The sequence below is a fragment of the Capra hircus genome, chromosome 20 (genome assembly GCF_001704415.2).
Source record: "Capra hircus breed San Clemente chromosome 20, ASM170441v1, whole genome shotgun sequence".
Taxonomy (NCBI): Eukaryota; Metazoa; Chordata; class Mammalia; order Artiodactyla; family Bovidae; genus Capra; species Capra hircus.
The window spans coordinates 46,654,523-46,681,475 of record NC_030827.1 but is presented as its reverse complement, the minus strand read 5'-3'; the positions used below and the strand labels follow the sequence as shown (position 1 = coordinate 46,681,475).

Sequence of the window (26,953 nt, the reverse complement as noted above, 5' to 3'; positions counted from 1 at the left end):
GCACTGTTTTAAGATTATAGCTTATCTACCATTTCATAAAGTTAGAGACAATTCACACAATGGTCTGATAAAGGAGACAAGTGAAATACAGATGATTTTCTTGAATTTTTATTTTGTGTAATTTTCATTTAGACAATTTGGTACATTTGACTGATTTCATTATTACTCTTCTATGATTATGTGTACTTCAGAGTCATTATTGACATTTGTGAGTCCTTGTGGCAGTTTTTAAGTGAGTTTTTAATAGCCACTTGATTTATTTATGCTATCATAGACCTATCGCAGTACTTGAGACATATTAAACAGCCATATTAAATTTAATAAAATCAATTCCATTGGATAAATTGAAATTAAGTTGCAAATAACACATGAAAATGTGTGTCCACAGAGTCCTTATAAGTGGATATGCAGAGGCTGTTGTAAAATACATGGATCTTGAATGGTTCTCTTCAAGGATTATTTCAGCTGAATCAAATGTCCTCCTCCCCTCTCTCCCTTTCAGTTCAGTTCAGTCGTTCAGTCATGTCCAACTCTTTCCGACCCCATGAATTGCAGCACGCCAGGCCTCCCTGTCCATCACCAACTCCCAGAGGTCACTCAGACTCACATCCAACGTGATGCCATCCAGCCATCTCATCCTCCATCGTCCCCTTCTCCTCCTGACACAATCCCTCCCAGCATCAAAGTCTTTTCCAATGAGTCAACTCTTTGCATGAGGTGGCCAAAGTACTGGAATTTCAGCTTCAGCATCATTCCCTCCAAAGAAATCCCAGGGCTGATCTCCTTTAGAATGGACTGGTTGTATCTCCTTGCAGTCCAAGGGACTCTCAAGAGTCTTCTTCAACACCACAGTTCAAAAGCATCAATTCTTCGGCGCTCAGCCTTCTTCACAGTCCAACTCTCACATCCATACATGACCACTGGAAAAACCATAGCCTTGACTAGCCTTACTAGCCTTTGTTGGCAAAGTAATGTCTCTGCTTTTCAATATGCTATCTAGGTTGGTCATAACTTTTCTTCCAAGGAATAAGTGTCCTTTAATTTCATGGCTGCAGTCACTATCTGCAGTGGTTTTGGAGCCCCCCAAAATAAAGTTTGACACTGTTTCTACTGTTTCCCCATCTATTTCCCATGAAGTGATGGGACCAGATGCCATGATCTTCATTTTCTGAATGTTGAGCTTTAAGCCAACTTTTTCACTCTCCTCTTTCACTTTCATCAAGAGGCTTTTTAGTTCCTCTTCACTTTCTGCCATAAGGGTGGTGTCATCTGCATATCTGAGGTTATTGATATTTCTCCCAGCAATCTGAATTCCAGCTTGTGTTTCTTCCAGCTCAGTGTTTCTCATGATGTACTCTGCATATAAGTTAAATAAGCAGGGTGACTTACTTCAAATAAAAACTGAAATGCAAAGGGCCACAGAATACATGACTCTCTCATCAGGTATGTATGTAAGATGTCAATCTAAACTTTATACTATTCAGTGACTGGCAAAATAATGCCCACCTTCCTCCAATGAATGTCTATCTCCTAATCCCTGGAAGCTGTACATGGTTTACTTTACATGGTAAAAGTAACTTTTCAGGTGTGATTAAGGTTAAAGACATTGAGATGGGAGATTAAACTTGATTATTTGTGTGTGTTAGTCACTCAGTCTGACTCTTTGTGACCCCATGGATTGTAGCCTGCCAGGCTTCTATGTCCATGGAATTATTCAGGCAAGTATACTGAAGTGTATTGTCATTCCCTTCTCCAGGGTATCTTCCTGACCCAGGGATTGAACCCTGGTCTCCCACATTGCAGGCAGATTCTTTGCTGTCTGAGCTACAAATTAATCCTATGAACCCTTAAAAGTTGAAGAAGAAGGCAGAAAGGTAAAATTCTAGCTTACATGAAAATCCTTTAGTTACATCAGGCCATGTTAAACTGTACTAGCTACCATTTTTGCATATTTAAAATTTCTGCTGTTGAATGTTTAATTGAGCAATGTAAGAACCTAAGTGCATCTCACATGTTAATGGAAATCTTGGTAGAACAGATTCTGATTCACTAGATCTAGTATGTGAACAGTTATTCGGCAATTCTAACAAGCTTAGGTGAATCCAGGTTGTAAGTCCACTGACAAGATTTTGTATAACAAGGTTGTAGACCATGGGATAAACTGGTTAGAATAAGGACAGCTAAGAGAAGAACAATGGCAGAGAACTAACAGTCTAATCAGCATCAAGTGGCACCTTGATTTTTCCAGGTTTCTATTAAAGACACTTAGCAAAATGAACTCCCTTTTAATCTGGTGAATTTGGGAATTAACAACAACTCCCATTATGATTCTGTAATATATCCATTATTGCACACTGACTTTGACAAAAATTAGTAATAAATATTTAGGTTTCTAACATTGTGAAACATTGGTAATTTTTGACATATTGAATGAAAATGGATTTAAGTAAAGGCTATGTTTTTATATTAGGATTATTATAATAAAATACATATAACAGTCTACTTTTATAAGAAATATGCTTAACTTAAGGGATCCATTAATAAATTCAGATTTCAAAAATAATTTTAACTATTTAGTATGTGATGGTACTTATGTAATTTATTCTCTGCTAAATTTTGTAAATTTATTATTTCAAATCCACAAGCACAGTTCAAAGTGAGTATTTGGGCATGTGGACATATACATATTAATGTATATATATTGGATTTCATCTTAAAATAGAATAACTAAAAGCTTTGAAACTTGTTCTCAAATTTCTTTCTGTACTTCACTTCCCAGATATGAAACCAGGTCAGTTACCTCCTTGTTATCCTTTGGACATGTTGTGCAATGGACAGTAGAGCTATATGGAAATGGTAGTGTCCCATTATTTTTGCAAATGGAGTAGGAAATGGCAACCGATGCAAATATTATTGCTTGAAAATTCCATGGACAGAGGAGCCTGGTGGGCTGCAGTCTGTTTGTGGATCACAGAGTTGAACATGACTGAAGTGACTGAGGACATTTTTGCAATAATTATGATTGTAATTTTTCTGCATAGCTGTGTATGTATACATGTATGTATATATATATATTATATTTATATTTCTTAGAGACAAATGTTATGTTGGGTTATAACTAAGAATTCATTGTCCTCAAAGAATCTGAGATAGTTCTTTTTTTTTTTTTTTAATAAACATCACTGTATTCAAATCAAGACTAAAAGTCATATGAAATTTTTTCTTTTTAATTTTTATTCCTTGGTGGTGGTTGTGTTTTAGTTGCTAAGTCAGGTTCAACTCTTGTGATGCCATGGTCTGTAGCCCACCAGGATTTTCCATCCATGGGATTTCCCAGGGAAAAATACTGGAGTGAGTTGCCATTTCTCCTCCATGGGATCTTCCAGAGCCAGGGATCCAACTGGAGTCTCCTGCTTTGCAAGCAGATTCTTTACTGTTGAGCCATCAGGGAAGGTCTTTTATTGCTTAAGTAGTGTTTAAATGAAGCAAGATAGAGTGTTTTCTATCTCTAGGTTTCAATTTTCCTAAAATTTAGCCCTTAATGTAGCCTGAGAGTTACTGGAATATTAAAAAAATGTTATCCCTAAAATACTTGGACCAAATTTTACTTATCAATACAAACAATCCTAAAAGAAACACAAAGTAAATAAAAGAGCATAACCCAATCACATCTATGTGTTGAATGAAACTCAGTTCATAATATTCACCTTTATATTTTTATCTCTATCATTGGAAAGTTCAGAAGCTAACCATAATCTGCTTATTGCTGAATAGATCTTTGATTTCCTCCTATCATTTGTATCAGAGATCAAGAAGAAATAAAAATCTCTTTGTTCCCATTGTTACTTGCCCTAGAGATTTGTGTGAGAGTTTCTGTGATTGTGCAATAATGAATAACTCTTACATTATATAAATCTAGCTTTGACTTGGCACTTGTGTGGCATCAAAATAAGTCCATGTTTCTTGCTGCCCCATTCTTAGGTTCAACCTTGAAAGGTACTGTCTTCAAGTTAAGAATTCGTAAAGAAGAATCACTTTGATTATATATAAATAGTTCACTTAAATATTAACACTGCAAACTTCTGGGTGTGTATTTATAAGTTTGCCCCATTGCAAATTATATCTTGCCATTTTTCAAAGCCCAGAGATAATTTTCATTTATTTAGCAATCAGTGTTCTATTTTGAACACAGGATAGGATGTTCTGGTTTACCTATTAATAATAAATACACCAGAGTACAACAAATGATCAAAAGGAGGCTGAAAAACATTTAATGCGAGATAAAACTATCTCTATCCCTCAGCAGATGGTTTAATAAAACAATTTTTTAATTGATCTCCTTATATTGAATTTTTAATAGTAAGTTAAAAAAATCATTGGCATGATTTTTTGAATATCTTATGCAGAAACAGGAGCCAATCATATAAGCAGCAAAAAAATCAAGGCCAAAAGGTCACAAGAAAGCTGAGACTGTGGAACCTAAAACCTGGTTCTAGCTTGTTTTCTTTGTTGTTGTTGTTTGTTTTTCAAGTTCTACAATTAAGGATCAAACACATACATGTATATGCATGGCTGAGTCGCTTTGCTGTTCACCTGAACCTACCACATTATTAATTAGCTATATCCCAATATAAAATAAAAAGTTTAAAAATAAATAAATAGATAACCAATAAGGACCTACTGTTGTCGCAGGGAATTCTGTTTATATTCTGTAATGACCTAAATCGGAAACTTTGAAAAAGATTCGATATATTTACAGGTAGAAGAAAATGCACTTCCCTGGTGTCTTAGACTATAAAGAATCCTCTTGCAATGCTGGAGACCTGGGTTCACCCCCTGGTTTGGAAAGATCTCCTAGAAGAGGGTATAGCAACCCACTCCAGTATCCTTGCATGAAGAATCCCCATGGACAGAAGAGTCTGGCAGGTGACAGTCCATGGGGTTACAAAGAGTCAGACAGAATTGAGTAATATACTCCAACATAAAAAAAAAAAAAAAAAAGATTCTTAAAAAGAAAAAGAAGCAAACACATAGAAGATCCCTGTATTTTCACCTACTACAAAAATGTTAGTTAAATTACAGATACCAGAACAAATCAACAAATCAGTAATATGCAAAAATATGTCAGGGATACCATTCCTTTCCCTTTTCTGTATCTCAGGTATATCTTCCATTAATTCAATATACTTAGGCTGTGAGTTTAATCATTTTTTTCAGCTACTGCTTTCCAGAAATGTGTCTTCCAGCTACAAATTGAAACCTTCCTTGAGAATGTGACTATACTGCTTGAACAAATAATTCATAACATTTTTTGGAAATATCAGTGACATAATTTTGAAATTATCAGTATTTTCCTTTCTGTAATGAAATAAAATATTATGAAAATACTAATATATATGAAGGCACTTATTCCAGTTTATGGTGGAATCATGTACTTTACTGTGATATAGCTAAATTTCTCACCAGCAAGTTTGTTTACTTCTCTGCATGACTGCTGTAGAACTGATTTCTTCTAAAATTTGTTGAATTTTAAATATGTTGAGCATAAAATAAGTGTGAAATGAGACAATATATTCTTTCAGAAACTGTAAAGCTATAATCAACCTTAAAACTAGTAAATCCAGAATAACTAATGAAGTGACACAGAGTTGACAACAGCTGCTAATTGTAACCAGAATCGTATTTTGCAAGTGGCAGCTGTATTTCAGAAAATATGTTTCATGGACAGATTTACTGGTGGGTGAGAATTACTTCCCAAACTTCCCTAGTAAATGTTTCTCCATGATGTTTATCATAGCCTATTCAGGCTCTGGGGATCTGTCATCCTTCTAAAGGATTCAGACAAATAAAAGAGTCAAATATTACAATGTTGTCTTCTGGTTGAATTACTGATCGCTTTTCACACTGTAATTGAATATCTAAAGCTTTTTTTATGTACATGTTTATGCTAACAAGATGAGTTTAATATTATATTTTCAGGCATGGCCCTATATTTTATCAGATTTGGCAGCATAATTTTAGAAGCATAATTTCAAGTTCATTTGTTTCCCAAATATTTTTCTTCCCTTTGTCACAATTCTTGATTTTACAGGTAAAACTACTGCTCATTGTTTACTTAAGATATAAGTACCCTATAAAAGTAAATATTTCTGGTAGAGCTAAGAATTTAAAAATGTATCAGCCACTTTTATATATCATAAAAAAGTTGCAAGTTTTACTAGCAGTCTTTGACCAATCATTTTTTCTACTGAAATTGTATCATGTGGAAATTATCCGATATAATGTGTGAGATATAGACTCACACACTATGAGTCAGACATGACTGAGTGACTCTCACTTCACTGCATATATATGTATATATGTATATATATATATACTATATATAGACAATAGAAGTTTATTAAGAAAGGTAATGACATTAGCAAATATTTACAATTAGTAAAATATATAAACCCATAAATATTACAAGATTTCTACTTAATAATAAATAATTAGGAGATTGATATATTGTTTGAAAGATGAAATACTTGATGGAAGTAGAATAAATAGCACTGGTGTATCTACTAAGGGGATAATTACAGACATCTTATTTGCTGTAAAATAATCTGTGCAATACATTTTTCTAAAATGAATGGCTATAATTATATAATCTTGAAAACTTGAAAGCTTGAAAAGATATGAATGTTCTCACACATAAAATAACAGGGACTATATTTACCACCTGTTTCCACACTAAAAGCCAGATGAAATATACGAAACAATTATTTTTGAAGTATTAGATATCAGGAGACAGAGAGGGTAATTCCTGGGCAAAGAGCAAGAAATGATGCAATCTTCAAAAGTGGCTTTGGCCTGGGAGGGTTTCTAGGTAATAATGCAGGAAGTGGGAGCCCAGGTGGAGCCTGTCAATCCCTTGAGTTCAAGAGATGATTCTGAGGGTCCAAGGAGACTAACGTGGGCTACAATTTTCTGGGTAGAGGACTTCAAGGGATAGAACTTCACAGAGAACCACAGAAATATGAAAAGAATCCCACTCAACTCTTCAGCTGAGTACTGGTCAGAATACACATGAGGACAAGTAAAATCTATGGCTTCCATAGATGTAACCAATTATAGGGTCTGGTGGGAGCAAAGTTGAACTGGCATGTGTCTGGAAATAATTCTAGTTCCCACCAGCCAAAGGGGAAAATTTGTCACTCATGGGGCTTTGCTGGACTACTCAGAAATGTCTTACCTGATTTATGGGGCAAACCAGTTACAGACAAAGGGCTGCTGAAGAAAAAGCCAAAAGGTTTAAGCTATTTCAAGTAACTTAGCTACACATCTGAATACAGTCCAAGAGTATTTATAAAAATGTAAAGCTGACACGCACTAAACACAAAATAAACACAATATTTTTGTGCAATTAGAAATCACAGATAAGTATGGAATGGGAAATGTGACTGCAAACAAAAATCTGTCAGCTAAAACTAACCTGGATATTACACAGTTGACAAAATTAGCTGACAATGATATTTTAACAGTTATTTTAAATGTATTCTGAATATTTAACTTGGAGAAGGAAATGGCAACTCATCTCAATATTCTTGTCCAGAGAATACTATGACAGAAAGGTCTGCTAGATAATAGTTTGTACAGTCACAAAGAGATGAAAGAATAAGGACACACACACACACACACACACACACACACACACACATATCTCCTTCATAAAGCTTCTAGAAAAGAAACTACAGTCTGTGAGTTGAAACTCATCCTATAATGGGATTAAATCAGGTTAGGTATTGCAAAAAAAGTTTAAAAAAAGAATTAGTAAACTTTAACAGAAAAATGAATAGGAACTATCTAAAATGACTAAGGTGAGGGAGATTAAAAAATTAGAGCACCAGTGAGCTGTGTTGCACTTTCAAGAGACCTAACATAATTAAAATTAAATGATCTGAAAGAGAGGAAGGTAGGGCAAAATTATTGAAGAAACAGTGATTGAAAAGTTTTCCAAGTCTGACAAAAGCCATAAACTCACAGATCCAAGAAGCTTAATAAACTTCAAGTACAAAATATATGAAGCACATTATAGAAATTCACATCATAATCAAATTGCTTAAAGCTTTTGACAAAATTTAAATGCATCCTAAGAAACAACTAAGTTGTTAAGACAAAAATAAACATAAAGACATTTCAAAATATTTACTTTAGGATTTAGAAAAAAAGCAATAACTACTCTCAATCTAAAATTCTGTACCCAGCGAGAAAAGAATGTACCTTTAAAAAAGGAAGTATTGAATAATTCAAAATAAAGCACAGTATTAATCCAAACAAGGCAGAAAATAGGAATGATGAAACAAAGAAAAGAGAGCAATTAGAAAACAAACAGCAAACAAGCATGAGGTATATAATAACTGAGATAAAAAATACACCAGAAGGAATCAACAGATTATGTGATACAGAGGAGTGGACCTGCAATCTAGAAGACAGAGTAGTGGAAATCATTGAAGACAAATAGTAAAAAGGGAAAAAAAAAGATGAAAATAAAGGAGGAAAACTTGCAAGACTTCTAGTACAACATCAAGCACATTAAGATTCATATTTTGTGGTGCAGAAGAAGAGAAACAGAAAGAAAGCATATTTGAAGAGATGATAGCAGAAACATTTCCTAACCTGAGAAAGTAAACAGGCATCTAGGCCAGGAAGCACAGAGTCCAAAACAGGACCAACCCAAAGAGGACCACACCATATTGTAATGAAATGAGAAAACTAAATAGAAGATATTAAAAGCTGGAAGGGAAAAGCAACAGATATATATAAGGGAATGCCCATAGGCTATCAGTCAACCTTTCAACAGTTACTACACAGGACAGAAGATTTATATATTTTAAATATACTACACAGAATATTTAAAGTAATGAGAGGAAAAACCTAAAAGCGATAATATGCTCCCTGGCAAGATTTCACTGAGATTTGATGGAGACATCAAAGGTTTTTACAGGCAAGCAAAAACTAAAGAGTTCAGAACCATAAAACCAACTTTAAAAAAAAATTAAAGGGATTTCTCTGAGTAAAAATGAACAGCAGAGCTAGAAATGTATATAAAAAAATCTCATTTGTAAAGGCAACTATACAGTAGAGGTGGTGAATCAATGATGTGTGAGACTAGTAGAAAGGTTGAAAAGACCAAAGTAGTAAAATAATGCATATATACAAGTAGTTAAGGGATACATAAAACAAAGTAATGTAAAATATGATGTCAAAATCATTAAATGTAGAGGAGATTTGTGGAGTAAAAATGCAGTGTTGGCCGTTAAAATCTGTTTGAACTTAAGACAAATGCAGCTTTAAATTCATATATATATACATATATGAATTTTTATAGATTCATATATGTATATATATATGTATGTATGAACTGATATATATATAAACCTCATGGTAACCAAAACCTCATGATAACTCCCAACAAACAAAAATTCAGGACCAGATGTCTTCATAGCTGAATTCTACCAAACATTGTAGGAATTAAAACCTATCCTTTTTAAACTATTACATAAAATTTTAAAGGAATGGATAACTCTGAATGCATACTAAGAGGACAGCACCATCTTGAACCACTCAAATATCCGTAACAGATACATTCATGCAAAAGAGAAAGGAATCCAAACAAAGTCTGAAGGCAACCGTAAATTCAGAAGGCAGAAGAGAAAAGGAAGAAGAAAGGAACAGCCCTACAAAACAACCCCAAAACCATTAATAAAGTGACTGTAGGTACATAGCTATCAACAATTACCTTAAATGCAAATGGACCAAATTAAAACAAAAACAACAATACAAAACCTTTGGGACACAGTAAAAGCAGATCCAGAGGGTAGTTTATATCAATGCAAGCTTATCTCAGTAAACAACAAGAATCTCAGAGACAACCTAATTTTACACCTAAAGGAACTAAGGAAAAATAAAATCCAAAGTTAGTAGAAGAAAAGCAGTTATAAGGAGCAGAAATACATGAAATAGACACTAAAAAACAGGCAAACAAGGAAACAATAGGAAAGATCAACAAAACTAGGAATTAAGTCTTTGTAAAAATAAACAAAACTGGTATACTTTTAGCCAGAGTCATTGAGAAAAAAGAGAGTGGGTCCAAATTAATAAAATTTGAAATGAAAAAAGAGAAGTTACAACCCACAACACAGTCCTCAATAAAACTAGAAGAAAAAAAAAATTCCTTATTATAGACAATGGAAAAGACAAGGAAAAACTAAACCAAATTCTGAGGGACAAAAAGCCCTGTGTTGCTTTTTGTGAAAGTTCGTCATTGAGGCTCTGCTATGTACTACTGAATTTAGTACTATTAGTTTATGAATGTGAAACCTTGTTAATTATCTCTAAAAATCAGGCCTAGAAAGCAGAATATATAAGTTAAAGAATTGGCTGTGCATTCAGATCAACAATAGTTTGAATCCTCAGCCTGCTAGTTAATTGTATAGGGTCCTTGGTAAAGCTCCTTAAACTCTTTGCATCTCTATCTCTATTTATTTTTAATAATATAGATGTACATGTCAATCCTGAACTCCCAATCTCTCTCTCCCCCTGTGCTTCCCCTCGAGTAACCACAAATTTATTCTCTAGGTCTGTGAGCTTCTCTGATGGCTCAGGAAGGAAAAAATCACTTGCAGTGCAGAGACACTGGAGAGGCGAGTTCGGTCCCCGGGTTGGGATGATCCTCTGGAGAAGGAAATGCCAACCCACTCCAGGATTCTTGGAGAATTCCATGAAAGGAGGAACCTGGTGGGATATAGTCCATGGGGTCACAGAAAGTCAGACGTGACTGAGCGACTAACACACACACACACACACACACACACACACATATGCATAACTGAATCACTTTGTTATACACCTGGAATTAATACACTATTGTTAATCAACTATGCTCTAATATAAAATAGTTTATTTAAAAAGTATAGGTGATAATGATGTACTTGCCTTATACTATTGTGATGAGATTTAAATGATCTGATACTTTGGATAGTTCCCAGTTCATAGCAAGGGCACAATAAATAGCAGTTACTTTATAGCGGAAAAGATAGACAAAATATTTGAGTCTCATATCATGAATCGGATGCCATCATTTGAGTAGAAAAGCATTTTGTTGCTTATCACTTGATTCAATGAAAAGATTAAAACCTTTGTGTAGAAAGGGGTGTTAAAATGATTAAACTTAATAAAATCCTTGATGTTATCTGAATAAATAAATATCCTTGGCAACATGGAAAATCAACTTGCCTTTCTCAAGTTAATCAACATTCATTGAATTCCTATATGCAAGATATACCAAATGAATGAGAAAAGATTATTAAGAGGCTGTCTGCTTCATACTGCAGAATGCTCAGTAGTAGGGCAGTTCAGTTCAGTCGCTCAATCATGCCCGACTCTTTGCGACCCCATGAATCGCAGCACGCCACGCCTCCCTGTCCATCACCAACTCCTGGAGTTCACTCAAACTCACATGCATCGAGTCGGTGATGCCATCCAGTCATCTCCTCGTCTGTCGTCCCCTTCTTCTCCTGCCCCTAGTTCCTCCCAGCATCAGAGTCTTTTCCAAGTAGGGCAATAAATTGTTCTTAATCTAAAACAGTCAATATCCTGTAACTTGTCTAAAACTTTCTAACAGTGGGTGTTGTTAACTGACAAAAGGTAAAATCAATGACTTTTAAAAACATAAATGTGGAATTTTAAGCATAAATATTTGGTATCACAAATACTAGGTCTAAATGAAGGGACATCCAACACTGACTACTATGTTTTTGGAAACTGCAAAATCTATCAAGAATAGATATTTATTGAGCATTTATAGCTATTGGTATCTACAGTCACTTATGCAATTTTTCCCCTTATGCATTTTTATATACATGGTAAATTATTTCTATTTCAATATTACAAAGAACACAAAAACACTCTGAACTTCCTTTTGTTACTTAAAAAGATAAATTCACATATAAGAGATGCCAAAGCCAATCAGCCAAACTCAATTTCAATAAAAGTAAATAAACATAATTTTGGATGTAGACCTGCTGGAACATATGCATAGACCTCTGGAAAACAAGATTACTTATTTCATTTTAAGAGTTTTGTTTTATACAGCATGATAATGTAAAATTAATACTCTTTATGCGTGATGATATAAAAGTATCAAATAATCTTTCATCCATTGATATTATGTTTTTAAATTAATGTTGAACAATATACAAATATATGATTTGAACCTGAACATTTACTTAAAAGAGAAAGTTACATAAATTCTTTTGTAATTAACCTAAACCTAGCCAAATGGTTCAAGCTAAACTCTAAGTATTAAGTACAATTAAAATTTCATGAATTGTTTCTTTATTTTAAAAATATATTAATTAACCAACAAATTAAACTCAGTGTATATTTAGTGCAAAAAATGTTGCTTTGTAAATGAACATGAATAGTTATTACATCTAAATGTAATGCATATATATTTAGTGTTGCTCTCACTGATTTTCTCTGTATAATATATGACATGAATTGTAGGAAATTTGGGCACTCCCAATACATATTTAATTAGTATTAAAACTTAAAAATTGTATAAATATAGTTCATTTTACAATGTGGTATTAGTTTCTGGTAAGCACCAAAATAGTTCAGTTTATACTACATGTCAATATATATATTCTTCTTATACATTCCCATCCATTATAGATTATTACAAGATATTGAGTATAGTTCCCTTTGCTACATGGTAAGTACTTGTTGGATAATAAAATTAAATTTTAAGTGAAGTATAATTTTAGGTATTTTATTATCCTAGTCACACATTAACAAACAATATAGTATGTGTTCCTTTAGTCTTCTTTGTCTTCATCAGCATAACTACCCATCTTCATCCACCCATCCTATTTATCAATTTATATCACAATTACATTTATATTCTCTTTAAGCATAACTTGAGCTTCCCTGGTGGCTCAGATGGTAAAGTATCCACCTGCAATGTGGGTTCGATTCCTGAGTTGGGAAGATCCTCTGGAGAAGGGAACAGCTACCCACTCCAGTATACTGGCCTAGAGAATTCCATGGAGAGAGGAGCTTGGCAGGCTATACACTCCACAGGATTAAAAAGAGTCGGACATGACTAAGTGATTTTCGCTACACTTCACTTAAGCATAATTTATGGCACATTTGAAAGCTTTGAAATGGTTAATACAATCTTCAAACTTTGAGAAATTATTACACTATTCTGCACAAATATATTAATTTTTAATAGTTTCACTGTTCTCAAATATCACTACTGTCTTTACCAATCTTGTGTGTTATTAATAGAATATAGTTGATGCTTTGTTTCCCAAAAATTTTTATGTAAAATGTGCCTAGGGACTAATTTCAAAGTTATTTCATCAATTTTCCAGGTATCTCTTAATAACTTTTCTAGAAGAACATTTTTCTAGAAAATTTTATTGAGATCTCTTATTATTTGAACTATGATTTATCTAAGAAGGACAGTGAGATAAGGATTACTTCAATAACTAATGGATTAAAACATGGACAAAGGAGACAGATAGCTTGAACCTCAAACCAGCTTTTCCAGTCACTACTATTTTGGCATGTTATTTAAATACTCAGTACTATAGTCTTATCATCTGCAGAAAGATAAAATAATAGGAACTGCCTTGTTAAGTGTGATGTGTGTGTTTAGTTGCTCAGTCGTATCTGACTCTCTGTGACCCCATGGACTGTAGACAGCCAGGCTTCTCTCTCCATGGAGATTCTCTGGGCAGGAATACTGGAGTGGGTTGCCATGCCTTTCTCCAGAGGATCTTTTCAACTCAGGGGTCGAACCTAGGTACCCTGCATTGCAGGAAGATTCTTTACCATCTGAGCCACCAGGGAAGCCTAAAGTGTGATGAGTCAAAGGAATCAATATATCCAGAGCACTTAAAAGGCAGCACAGCTGAGTCTTTGTTACGGAAGTATTTGGTCTTATTACTATACTTGATCACATATTGTATATATTTTTCACACAACTTGTAAATAGTGAGTAATTGCTATATATCTTCAACTTTAAGTTTTCTCAAAACACTTACTTTATTAAATTGTTCACGGCATCTGGGTCATATGCTGTCACCTGTCCAATAATGCTGCCTTCCTTTACATCTTCATCTACTTCTATCAAATAAAAGACTTTACTGAACACAGGAGGCTCATCTATATCTTCCACAGATATTTTAACCACAGCTGTGTCTTTGAAAGGTCCCAGGTGTAAGAATCGTGGATCAGGATGAGTGTTACTTGCATCCACTTTTAAAGTGTACAGCATCTTGTTTTCAAAATCTAAATTCTAAAGTGAAATGAAGAAAAATTAGTATAACATAGCAGACATAACAAGCAGAGAAAATATCAAAATGTAATAAACACCCCTCCAGTAGTTCCAGTAATTTTGGTTAAATAAGTTTCCCAATTATTTCTTCATGAGTATATCAAATAAGTTAGTACTTTTTCTATTTTTGCCTTACATGTTTATATAGAGTAGTTGAATGTAACAGTATAACATTAATACTGATTTGCACTTATTAATACATTTTATATTTTGGTGGTCACAGGTAAATGAAATATCTAATAAATAAATAGGCTATTTACTTATTACTATATTATGTATTATTATTTTAAAGTTATAAAAATTTGAAATCAGCAGAAATATAAAGTTGAGATTTAGCAGGCTATTCATATAAGTTGCTTCCTTAAGTCCTACAGTTCTAAAATTTGTGTTTTAAAAAGAAAAAAAATAATCTGAATGTTGTGGAAAGCAAGAATTGAACTGAATCAAACCAGTAAAATTAGTGTGATGTAATATAGGCAATATTTAGCTGGATTATACTATGTAATATTTTATAATATTCTCCTTCACTGCTCTAAAATTTAAGAAATCTTAAAAATTAGGGTAGAAATAAATGCAAAAGAAACAAAAGAGACCATAGCAAAAATCAACCAAGCCAAAAGCTGGTTCTTTGAAAGGATAAATAAAATTGACAAACCATTAGCCAGACTCATCAAGAAACAAAGAGAGAAAAATCAAATCAATAAAAATAGAAATGAAAATGGAGAGATCACAACAGACAACACAGAAATACAAAGGATCATAAGAGACTACTATCAGCAATTATATGCCAAATGGAGTATTACTCAGCCATTAAAAAGAATACATTTGAATCAGTTCTAATGAGGTGGATGAAACTGGAGCCTATTATACAGAGTGAAGTAAGCCAGAAAGAAAAACGCCAATACAGTATACTAACGCATATATATGGAATTTAGAAAGATGGTAACGATAACCTTGTATGCGAGATAGAAAAGAGACACAGATGTATAGAACAGTCTTTTGGACTCTGTGAGAGAGGGCGAGGGTGGGATGATTTGGGAGAATGGCATTGAAACATGTATAATATCATATAAGAAACTAATCGCCAGTCCAGGTTCTATGCAGGGTACAGGATGCTTGAGGCTGGTGCACTGGGATGACCCAGAGGGATGGTATGGGGAGGGATGTGGGAGAGGGATTCAGGATGGGGGGCACATGTATACCCATGGCGGATTCATGTTGATGTATGGCAAAACTAATACAATATTGTAAAGTAATTAGCCTCCAATTAAAATAAATCAATTTAAATTAAAAAAATAATAAAATAAAAAAATAAAATTTAAGTATCTTCCACCCTTATCTATTTTAATAGACATCACATATAAAAATTTAAACATTTGGAAATGTACATGAAATAATAGTGTTGCTGTAGTTGTTCAGTCGCTAAGTCCTGTGTGACTTTTTGCGACCCCGTGGAACGCAACACACCAGGCTTCTCTGGCCTTCACTATCTCCCGGAGTTCACTCACATTCATGCCCATTGAGTCAGTGACACTATCTAACCATCTCATCCTCTGCTGCCCCTTCTCCTTTTGCCTTCAAGTTTCTCCAGCATCAAGGTCTTTTCCAATGAGTCAGCTCTTCACGTCAGGTGGCCAGACTATTGCCATGGCAAAATAATGTCATGGAGAAATATAAAAATGACTTTGAGATTACTTGATCCTAGTTTTACTTGTTGTTTACTCTAAGCACAAGCTGTTGAAGTTTTATAGCAATTTTAAGTGTCAGTGATAAACATGCTTAACTCACTTGATGAGAAGTCACAACTATTCCCATTTATGTGAAGGACAGTAGCATATAAAAGATGGAAGAAATAAATCCTAGGCTTTCTTACCTAAAAAGCAAAAATTTACCATAAAATGCTCAATGAAAAAATGAAGACAGCAAGAAGAAACCTGTTTGACAGTTATAATCCCTTCCTGTGTATCCTTGTCAGTGATGACATCGAACATGTCTGCTCCATCTCCTTCGGCAATGCTGTATTCCACCTCAGCATTTTCCCCCACGTCAGGGTCATTGGCTTTTATCCTTCCAAGAGGAGTTCCAAGAGGTACAGACTCAGGAGAATGAAATTGGTACGTACCTGAAAATTAAATCAAAGCTGTTTCATCTTTAGATAACAAAACTTTCATTTCCTCTGCTTTTTTTACTTAAATTAATTTTAAGTTAGGATAATTTTTCATCATATTGAATTGCAAGCTGTCAAAATTTACAGATTTATTAAGTTGGGAAACTAATTTATAAAGGCAGAACTCTCTCATTTTGTAAATGAGAAATCTATGTTCCAGAAAGATTAAGTGGACATCTCAAGGTTATTTAGATAATAGATGGTAGTTCTGATATTAGAATCCAGAACTTTTTGACTTAAGAGGGCAGGAAAGCAATTGTTTACTGCTTATTTGAAGTGTTCAGTATTATCATTACGCATTATTCATATGCTAAATTATTTAGAACATACATTTATTCTTATATTCTAACTCAAGGACAGAAAAAAATAAATCCTTTCCTGACAAGTTCACAAGGAGATCCAACTAGTCCATTCTAAAGGAGATCAATCCTGGGTGTTCACTGCAAGGACTGATGCTGAAGCTTTTTGCCTCCTCATGCAAAGAGTTGACTCACTGGAAAAGACTCTGATGCTGGGAGGGATTGGGGGCAGGAGAAGAAGGGGATGACAGAGGATGAGATGGCTGCAGCCATCACCGACTCGATGGGCATGAGTTTGAGTAAACTCCGGGAGTTGATGATAGACAGGGAGGCCTGGTGTGCTGCAATTCATGGGGTTGCAAAGAGTCAGACACAACTGAGCAACTGAACTGAACTGAAATTATTTAGAACATGCATTTATTCTTGTGTTCTAACTCAAGGATAGAAAAAAATAAATCCTTTCATGACGTTATTTATTTCCTTCTTTTCTTTTTTTCTTGTTAATGTCTTATTGGGATATGAATGTTTCTGTCTCCTGAAATGTTTACATTGTGCTGTCACCAAAAGCATTTAAGTTTGTGAGGGTTTATTCAAGAGATAATTGGAAAATATCACAACAAATATTAATGAAAGTTAGAAACATTTTTAAACATTTAATGTGATGATGTCTATATAAGGCCAAAGCCCTCTATGTTAATTCATTTAATTCTAACATTCATCCTCATAGAATGAAGGCAGGTATATTGTCCTCAGAGATAAGGCTCAAAGAAATCACCCTGTAAAATTGGGAAATGCAGAAGGCAAAACTAAGTCTCTCTGACTTCAAAGTCTGTTCTCTTTCCAATTTGCTTGGTTCTTAAGAAGAGAGACTTCTAAATCTAGCTACCGTGAATTTGAATTCTCATCACTGGGCAAGTTAGTTAAATTCTTTAACCCTTAATTTCCACATCTATAAAATCGAGATGATGATAGCAATTAACGCATATGTTTGTTAAGTAGATTACATGAAATTATGTCGTTATGATGCTTAGTTCATTTCTTAGTTCAAGATCATTTCTGCTATTACTGTTACAGTTTCAAACCTTATGCTAACATTATATTATATCATAGAATTATAGAGCAGCAAGTCATTTGAGAATTCATCAGATCATACTCTTTCAGTTTATATTTAAGGAAACAGACTTCAAAGTTTAGATTTATGTTAATTAAGCTTATTATTCATATCCTCAGTGAAGTTTATTTTTTAACATTTATCGTATGTATGTGTCCACCATCCAGAGCTGTATCATCAAATATTCAAATTTGATTAGCTTGAAAAAATGCTTTATTGCATTGGAATCAATGTCAGAAATTGAATTGTCAGGGTCCTTAGTAGAGCATTTCAAGAAAGGGCCCCTTATGTTTTATTTGCTGCCAAATGGAAATATTTGCAGCAGAGAATCAAAGTCTATATTTATAGGGCCTCATGGCTTGCAAAGAATCTATGGTTTAACATGCATACCTAAAAATGGCTACAACTGAAAGGCTATAGGCTGGTGTAATTACTCACAAGTAGGTAACAGATACCAGAAAATGTTTAACATAGCTCAGATGTCATCGCAACCAAGGTATTCCATAAGTCTATGGGTGAATAAAAAAAGAAAAATGTGGCCAATTAAACTAACTGGCATTGATTTTAATATACTATTTGACTTCAGAGACATAAAAATATAAACAAACCTGTTTTATAATTGGCTAAATAAGGAATTATAATTTTTATGTACAAACAAGATAACTGAGGCAAGTGACAGACATGGATTTGAAACCAAGTGGTCAGCCTTGAGAGTCCATACACATAACCTGGGAAAAGATAAGCAAAAGAACTAGATTATCATAGAAATGTTGGGAAAGCTATGCTGGAAAATTTTATAACTCTTCAAGAAGTAGGAGAGGATAATTAAAGTTGCCATAAAGAACCTCATTTCCTTGTCTCCATTAACTACTCAATGATAAAAATGATCATAGTCACTTTGAAGTGATGCAGTAGTAATAGCTCAGACATGTCCGAATCTTTGCACACTATGGACAGTAGACCACCAGGCTCCTCTGTCTATGGGATTTCCCAGGCAAGAATATTGGAGTGGGTTACCATTTCCTCCTCTACGGGGTCTCCCAACCAAGGATCGAACCTGCATCTCCTGCACTGCAGGTGGATTCTTCAGTTTAATATGAGGGAAACTGTGACATTCTGTTGAAGGAGGGTTTGTGGATTCATCTGTATGCATAAACTAGGAGCAAAATCAGTTAACTGTTCACAGCGTGTTTCATAAACTTTCCACACGATATCACTGAAACCTCTCTTACTCTGGGGAAATCGAGGAGGATTGTTGTTGACATCTGTCAGAGTGATGTTGACTGTGGTGGTCCCAGAAAGTCCTCCCATCTGGCCTCCCATGTCTTTGGCTTGTATAACCACTTGATACTGCTCTCTGTTTTCTCTACTCATGTCTGGTAATGCAGTTTTTATTATACCTTTTGGAAAAAGTAGACACATATTTTGCAATTCAATCATCGAGTTTTAAAATTAAGCCATGCAAGATCCATTTTACAGAAATTAATCAGAACGTGCAGATGATAACATGTCAGTGGACCTAGATAAGTCTTTCAATCCATAACCAATTTAACATTAGTCATAGAACGGACAAAAATTCTTCCATGGGCAATTGTTTAGGAAACAGGTTTTGCTAAATCAATTTAATTACTGTTTTGATAAATCAATTTAATTACCATTTTGACTTAAAAAAAAGTAATTTTAACCAAAAACTTTAGGTGAGTCAGCTTGTTTAATATTGATGATTATCACAATTTTTAGGTTTTGGTAATTTCTAAGATACATAATGTGTTCAATCTCTATGAAATTCTATATTTTACATCATAAATTTAAACTCAATAAATATTAGTCTCAAGGGCTAAGGATTCAAATCTTTTTAAATAATAGGAAATCTGCTTCTGTTTTCATGGAGTAAATATTAAGAATAAATAAAAACACATTATGTAATAGATTGATTTTAAGTATATAAAAATTTAAAAATTAACTGTGTATCCAGATGTATTACATAATGAGAAAGAGGCCAAGTATTAAATGTCATTACCTGATTCTGGGTCCACTGAAAAATATGGCTGTCCTTGCAATATGCTATAGACCACTTTGGCACTATTTCCATAGTTGGCGTCATCTGCATCTGTCGCAGTCACTTGTATAACAGATGTACCTACATGAATTCCCACCCAAACACAGATACTTAAATACCTGGAAATTTGAAATTATCTTTATGAAAACATATTACTGGAAATATGGTATGTTAGACCATGGTACACTTTTCAAGAAATTTGTTTAAATTATGCTGCTAAAATCACTCATCTTTCATTTTTTTAAATTTTAATATTCATGAATAATATTGTTATTGGGCTATCTAAACAATCAAAAGCAAAATTTATCATGAAAGTGACTATCCACTGATTGATTGAAAATATTATGACAAAAAACAATTTTTCACTACAGTGCTCATGAATTCTCAATTAATATGTTTATTCTTAACTGGAAGTGTGGACTCAAAGATAAATCCAACAATGAAAGCACTCTTGCTGCTTTTATTCTAATAAATGAAATATATATGGTAAATTTAATGAAAATAAAGGGGCCCTGTTTTCATGAAGAAAGAAACAAAAGACATAAAATTGCCAACATTTTTGGTATGTAAGATTTATATGTGTATTGTGTCTGTGTTTTTTTTAATGTAGTTAACATTGTCATATATAATCATACCTATTGATATGCTTTGTATTATTTTCTACATGTATGTAAATCAGTAGATATATCCTTCCAGAGTTAAGAAAGTGTATAATTGTCTCATATACAATACTATAATCTACCATTACTCTCGGTTAAATTTTATTTTGTAAAATTTCAATTATTTTCTCTTAACTTCATCACACGTCATTATTTTTAAAAGATAAAAGAACTTTAAGGGAGCTAGCTTCAGGAGCTAAATAATGTAATATATTGATGGACTTTTTCTATATATTCTAGAACTCTATAAAGTTTCAAGGCATGATTCTAAAACTACCAGAAAATAAATCTTACACGTATTCCTTGACTAAAATTAGTTCGTAGAGCATTTTCTAGTATATTACATGCAATTTTTCAAACTGTTGACTCTGATTCTTACATAGATTTTGAAATTCTTTAGAAAAAGTGAGTTGCATGTTGGCTCTGTCACCCACTTTAATATCCTGCATACATTACACAGGCAGAGCTGGTGTAATGAGTTGTAGTGAATGTTTCTCAAAATTTGTGTATATATGCAAATTATAGAAACTAATATATTGCACATTAAGATTGTACTAACAACTTTATTTTTCATCAATATTTCTGATTACATGAATTTAGCAAATATTTTTATGTTTTCTCAAAATTAATTCACATGAGAACTTGATCTCTTCCTCTTAAAGCCTCTGTTTTCCTTAGCTGCAATGGAATTTGCATATCTTGTGAGAGGACACATTGTAACTTATTCAGTCCTAGATGTACTCTTTTATCACTTAAAAAGCATCCGCTTATATCTGAGTTAGACACAAGCAGAAATCTTTAAAGTAATTTCCACCCACAATAACATTCAAAAATCAATTAGACTGTTTTTGATTTATGTTTATTTTTATATAATACTTTGTGCATATATGTTATTGTTTTCATACTTAAGGATTATTTAAAATATGAATTATTAAACATAACCAAGATGCTAAATTCAAATTGTTAATTCATTGATTTCATAAATTTCTTTTGCTAGTAGATTCATTTTGACTGTGTCTTACATTTCATAATAAGTAAAAACACACCTCTATACTTTTGTGACACTTTTCATATTTTTTGCTGTTAAGTTTGGTTCTGATCATTTGTTCTTTATCATGGGTATGTGATCTTTGAATCTACCCCAAACTATTTAACCTAAAAGTATTAAATAAATTAAGGAATGGAAATCAATGTGGTTAAATGCCACAAACAGCCATATAAAATATTGTTCCCCTTCTCAGAATCACAGTAATAATTAGAATGTTGTTAAACACTAATGAATACTAAGAGCATATCACTAATATATTATTTATACTAGAAAAATGAACAAATGAGAAATATATAGTGTTCTGAACTTTAGGGAAAGGTCAGCTGGTTTTTTTTTTTTTGTTTTGGTTTGTTTTCTATTGCCATAAATGTAAGAATATTTCACAATTCATATTATTTAGTAATAAAATTAATTGTTTATGTACTTTTGTCCTAATTTTATAAATATTAGTTTATAAAAGACTAAAAGGGACTACATTGATTTTTATAGCCCTCTAGATTTTTGCAGCTATATGTTTCATTTATTCTCAAATGATTTAAAATAAATATTTACTTTTTTATTAAACAAATATTAAGTAAAATGTAATGAAACCTGAATGACAAATTCATGTCACTTGTTACTTGTAGGTTTTGTCCTGTGTGATGTAAAATATCCCAAGGCAAGGGCTTTTGTCTGCTTTTGTTCAATATTTTATCTCTAAAGCCCAACAGAGTTCCTAGTACAAAGTCATAACAAGATCTAACATTTACAAAATGCTTAACGTAGACTAGGCAGAGTTCCCAGTGCTTCATTTATATTATTATTTTATCCTCATGGTAAACATGGGATGTAGACCTTGGGGCATATCAAGGTTGCTCATGATCACATGGTGATAGGATGGGATTTGAGCTAGCCAGTCTGAAGAAGCTTCAGTCTAAACACTGTACTCATGTACACCTGTGGTGGATTCATGTCAATGTATGGCAAAACCAACACAGTATTGTAAAGTAAAAAAAATAAAATTTAAAATAAATAAATAAATAAGTAAATGGCCTGTCTGGTCATATAATTGAACACATTATTGAATCTACAGGCAGTGTATATAGATAAGATAGAGCCCTAGATTAGGACATGAAGCATTTATTGATGAGTTAATTGTGTGATCTGTGAAAAGCTACAGATACATTCTTTGCTGGGGGCGATGGTGTGGGAGGTAAACTGGATAAGTTTTTGAGGGACCAGTTGGGGGAAATACCCAGTCAATGAGAAGCCTCCAAATTTACACAGTAGGAATTTGCCTTGATGGAGATGAATGCATGAAAATATAGAAAGCTGATAGCTAATCTTTAACCAAAGTATAATGGTCACAAAAAATGGAAAACAAAATATAGGAATCTGCTACAAATATCTAAATCAAAGTGTATCCTATTTTCCTTCACTATATAGCCTCATATATTACCCAGATTAGCATTCTGATCAGAAGATGCTAATGTGTTTCAGATTTCAAAAATTAATTGAAATCATTTGGAGTTAATTGGAATCATTTGAATTTAGCTATTAACAAAAAGTTTTGTGCAGATATGTTAGATTATTAATTGTTTTCATGCTTGAGGATTATTTGAAATATGAATTATTAAACATAACTAAGATGCTAATTTCAAATTGTTAATTCACTGATTTCATAAAATTTCTTTTGCTACCAGATTCATTTTATATTGAGGCACATGATTCTGAGAACAAAAGTGAAATATGGCTTATGATTTTTACAGAAAAAAGAAGCAGAGGGAAAAAGTATGCAGAGGATTTGTTGAGAGAGAAAAAGAAAAGACAAATATTATGAAATAGCCAATAATCCCATAGAAGGGAGCACTCTAAAGGAGAACATTGGGCTACAAAATTGGAAAGAAAAATAAATTAAGAATAAAGAATTTATATACTTTATTATCTTGGGTTTGCTGCCAAGTCGCTTCAGTCGTGTCCGACTTTGTGCGACCTCATAGACAGCAGCCCACCAGGCTCCCCCGTCCCTGGGATTCTCCAGGCAAGAACACTGGAGTGGGATGCCATTTCCTTCTCCAGTGCGTGAAAAGTGAAAGTGAAGTCGCTCAGTCTGTCCGACTCTTAGCGACCCCATGGACTGCAGCCAACCAGGCTCCTCCATCCATGGAATTTTCCAGGCAGGAGTACTGGAGTGGGGTGCCATAGCCTTCTTAGGTTTAAGTTACCATAAAAGTTAATAGCAGATTTTCAATTATTGGGTTTAAATTAAAATCACTAATATAGTGAAAATAAGCTTACAATTAATAATAAGTTTATAATTAAATAATTATGAATTACTTCATTTGGAGAGAAGACATTCTTTCTTATGTGATTATATTTAGGCTTTAGCTGTTAACATATGGACTACACATAACCTGACAAAGCTTCTAAATATCACCCTTTATATTTCTCTGTAAATGATAATTTGTATAGGTAAAAGTAGAGAAAAGCACATCTATAAACCTATAATGAGTTAATCTTTATTTTCCTTTAAATCAGGTAGAAGAATTGCAAAAGAAAATCACAAAAAATATATACATATATACAAGAAATATATATATATACATACATAGATAAATATATCTAAATTCTTATTGTAAAATGCAGTTTCCCCTTTCCTTATTTAATTTTTTGAGAAATTTGAATTAAAATAATAAGAAAAAAATTCTACTTTTAAAGAGTCAATCTAATAAAATTAGAAGTTTTCCACAGTACATTTTGCATAATAATCATAACTTTTATAGTAGAGAAAAATAGTAAGGTATTAAAATTATCCAGCTATCTCTTAATTTTATTAACTTTTTTTCCTTTTTAAAGATAGTATAGTAACAATTTGTCTTTGTATTTTTTTGAGCAAGTCAGTTTAATTCTTTTAGACTCATTTTTACTTATTTATTGAGTGGTAATTAAACCAAGTAGGTATCTTCCACATATATATATATATATGATATTTATAATATGCACATTTCTGTTTAAAAATAGATACACACACAAAGTCTATGAGTGGGGCAAGGAAGAATCAATTAGCGCAATAATGTCATTTTAGTAATAAAGAATAATAACTATCCTCTATAAAGGGGCAGGGCTCCCTGGTTAGCTCAAATGGTAAAGAATCTGCCTAATGCAGGAAACCTGGGTTCCATCCCTGGGTTGGGAACATCCCCTGGAGAAGGGCATGGCAACCCATTCCAGTATTCTTGTCTGAAGAATTACATAGGCAAAGGAGCTTGACGGGCTAAAGTCCATGGAATCACAAAGAATCTGACACGACTGAATGACTAATGCTACTTCTCTCTCTATAAATGGGATCAAAATTCGCCTATAGTTCTTGAATCTTTGTTTATCAGTACCATAATCTGAAACTGGAGCCATACAGCCACCACCTATACACTTTTCTCGGTTTTGTTGTAATTGTAGACATGCAGGTAATGTTATTGACAATGACCCAAATTCTCGTATTTAAGGTTTACAGTAATTAGAAATTGTACTGCCCATAATTTAAAGCTTATATAAATGACATACAGATTGCTTTACATGAAGGGCTTTTTAGACAAGATAATCTGCAAGCCTTTTCCTATGTATAAACTTATATATTCTATATTTTAATATAGGTTTGAACAAGTGAAAGTTTTGTGAAAAATAAAACAGAGAAGCACTCAGTCTAGTTCTGATCTTATCACACACTTGATAAATATTAATAGAATGTAGATGATATTAGTATTTCAACTAATACTGATGAATTAGTATTTCATCTAATTCTAATAAATTTCATCAAATTCAAAGGTAGTTTTGAATTTGAATTTGGTAGATAGATTATAAAAACATATTTAGTAGAAGATAATATCCTATTAAATAACCTAAATTAATATAGGAGAAAATACAAGTTGAGTTTAAATATAAAGAGTTTCTGATAAGTAAAGTTTCTGTTTTTAAAGATGAAATAATAGTTTGGAAATTTAAAAAGTCTTTTGGTTTTAAGTCAATTATCCAAATTTATTACATTCAAATACCTCTATCATATTAATTACACTTTTTACTTCTATGAAAGTGAAAGTGTTTGTTGTTCAGTCATGTCCAACTCTTTGCAACCTCACGGACTAGAGCCAGCCAGACTCCTCCGACCATGGAATTCTCTAGACAAGAATACGGGAGTGGGTTGCCAGGCCCGTCTCCAGATGTTCCTGACCCAGGGATCAAATCTGAGTCTCCTGCATTGCAGACAGATTCTTCACTGGCTGAGCCACTAGGGAATATACTGCCATTGAAATGGCACTCAGATTCAATGTATTTTTGCTTGAAATGAAAGGAATAGTGTCAGCAGTTTTAGACAGCTTTGCTTGCATGATTTTGCATAATTGTATATCCTATAGGTTTATACAATCTTTCTGGAGAAAAACAAGACATGAAAGTTTTGTACTACTGGGGCTCCCCTTGTGGCTCAAACAGTACAGAATTTGTCTGCAATGCAGGAGACCCAAGTTTGATCTCTTGGTGGGGAGATCCCCTGGAGAAGGGAATGGCAACCCACTCCAGTATTATTGCCTAGAGAATTCCATGGAGAGAGGAGTCTGACAGGCTGCAGTCCATGGGGTTGCAAAGGGTCAGACACAACTGAGAAACCAACAGTTTCACTTTTTGTATTATTATGTGTCAAAACATCTGACAAAATAACATACATACAAGAAAAAAAGAAAACAAGTTTTACAATTGTTGAAGGGTATTAATCAAAAAACCGAACTGTAGAATGTGCATCAATAGGAAGCTGAAATGGAAAACATCATTTTAGATGTATCTTCCCTGGTGGCTCAGACGGTAAAGCGTCTGCCTGCAATGCGGAAGACTGGGGTTCGATTCCTGGGTCAGGAAGATCCCCTGGAGAAGGAAATGGCAGTCCACTCCAGCACTCTTGCCTGGAATATCCTATGGATGGAGGAGCCTGATAGGCTACAGTCTATGGGGTCGCAAAGAGTCGGACATGACTGAGCGACTTCACTTCACTTACCTCAAATATAAGCCTACAAAGAGACGTGCTGTATATCTACATTAGCCCACTGGTCGACTTTTATGGACCAACCCAGTACTTTCCATGTAACCTAACCAAGCTAACAGATATTTAAAAATCTTAAAAGAAAATACAACCACTCATATTTCATCCTAGGCTTTATGATTTCACAGGACTCCTTTCTAATTTGATTAGTGCTTT

The 26,953-nt window shown here is 33.5% G+C and overlaps 1 protein-coding gene across 1 annotated transcript in view; it reads right to left on the bottom strand.

Annotated features, from left to right (window-relative positions):
• Positions 1–26,953, bottom strand: part of CDH9 (cadherin 9) — a 138,480-nt gene that overhangs the window by 8,088 nt on the left and 103,439 nt on the right. The window contains exons 4-7 of the mRNA XM_005694834.3: positions 19,987–20,106; positions 19,199–19,366; positions 16,324–16,511; positions 14,097–14,350 (exon numbers count right to left, since the gene is read on the bottom strand). Coding sequence (XP_005694891.2) covers positions 14,097–14,350; positions 16,324–16,511; positions 19,199–19,366; positions 19,987–20,106 — 730 coding nt within the window. The remainder of the gene's footprint in view (positions 1–14,096; positions 14,351–16,323; positions 16,512–19,198; positions 19,367–19,986; positions 20,107–26,953) is intronic.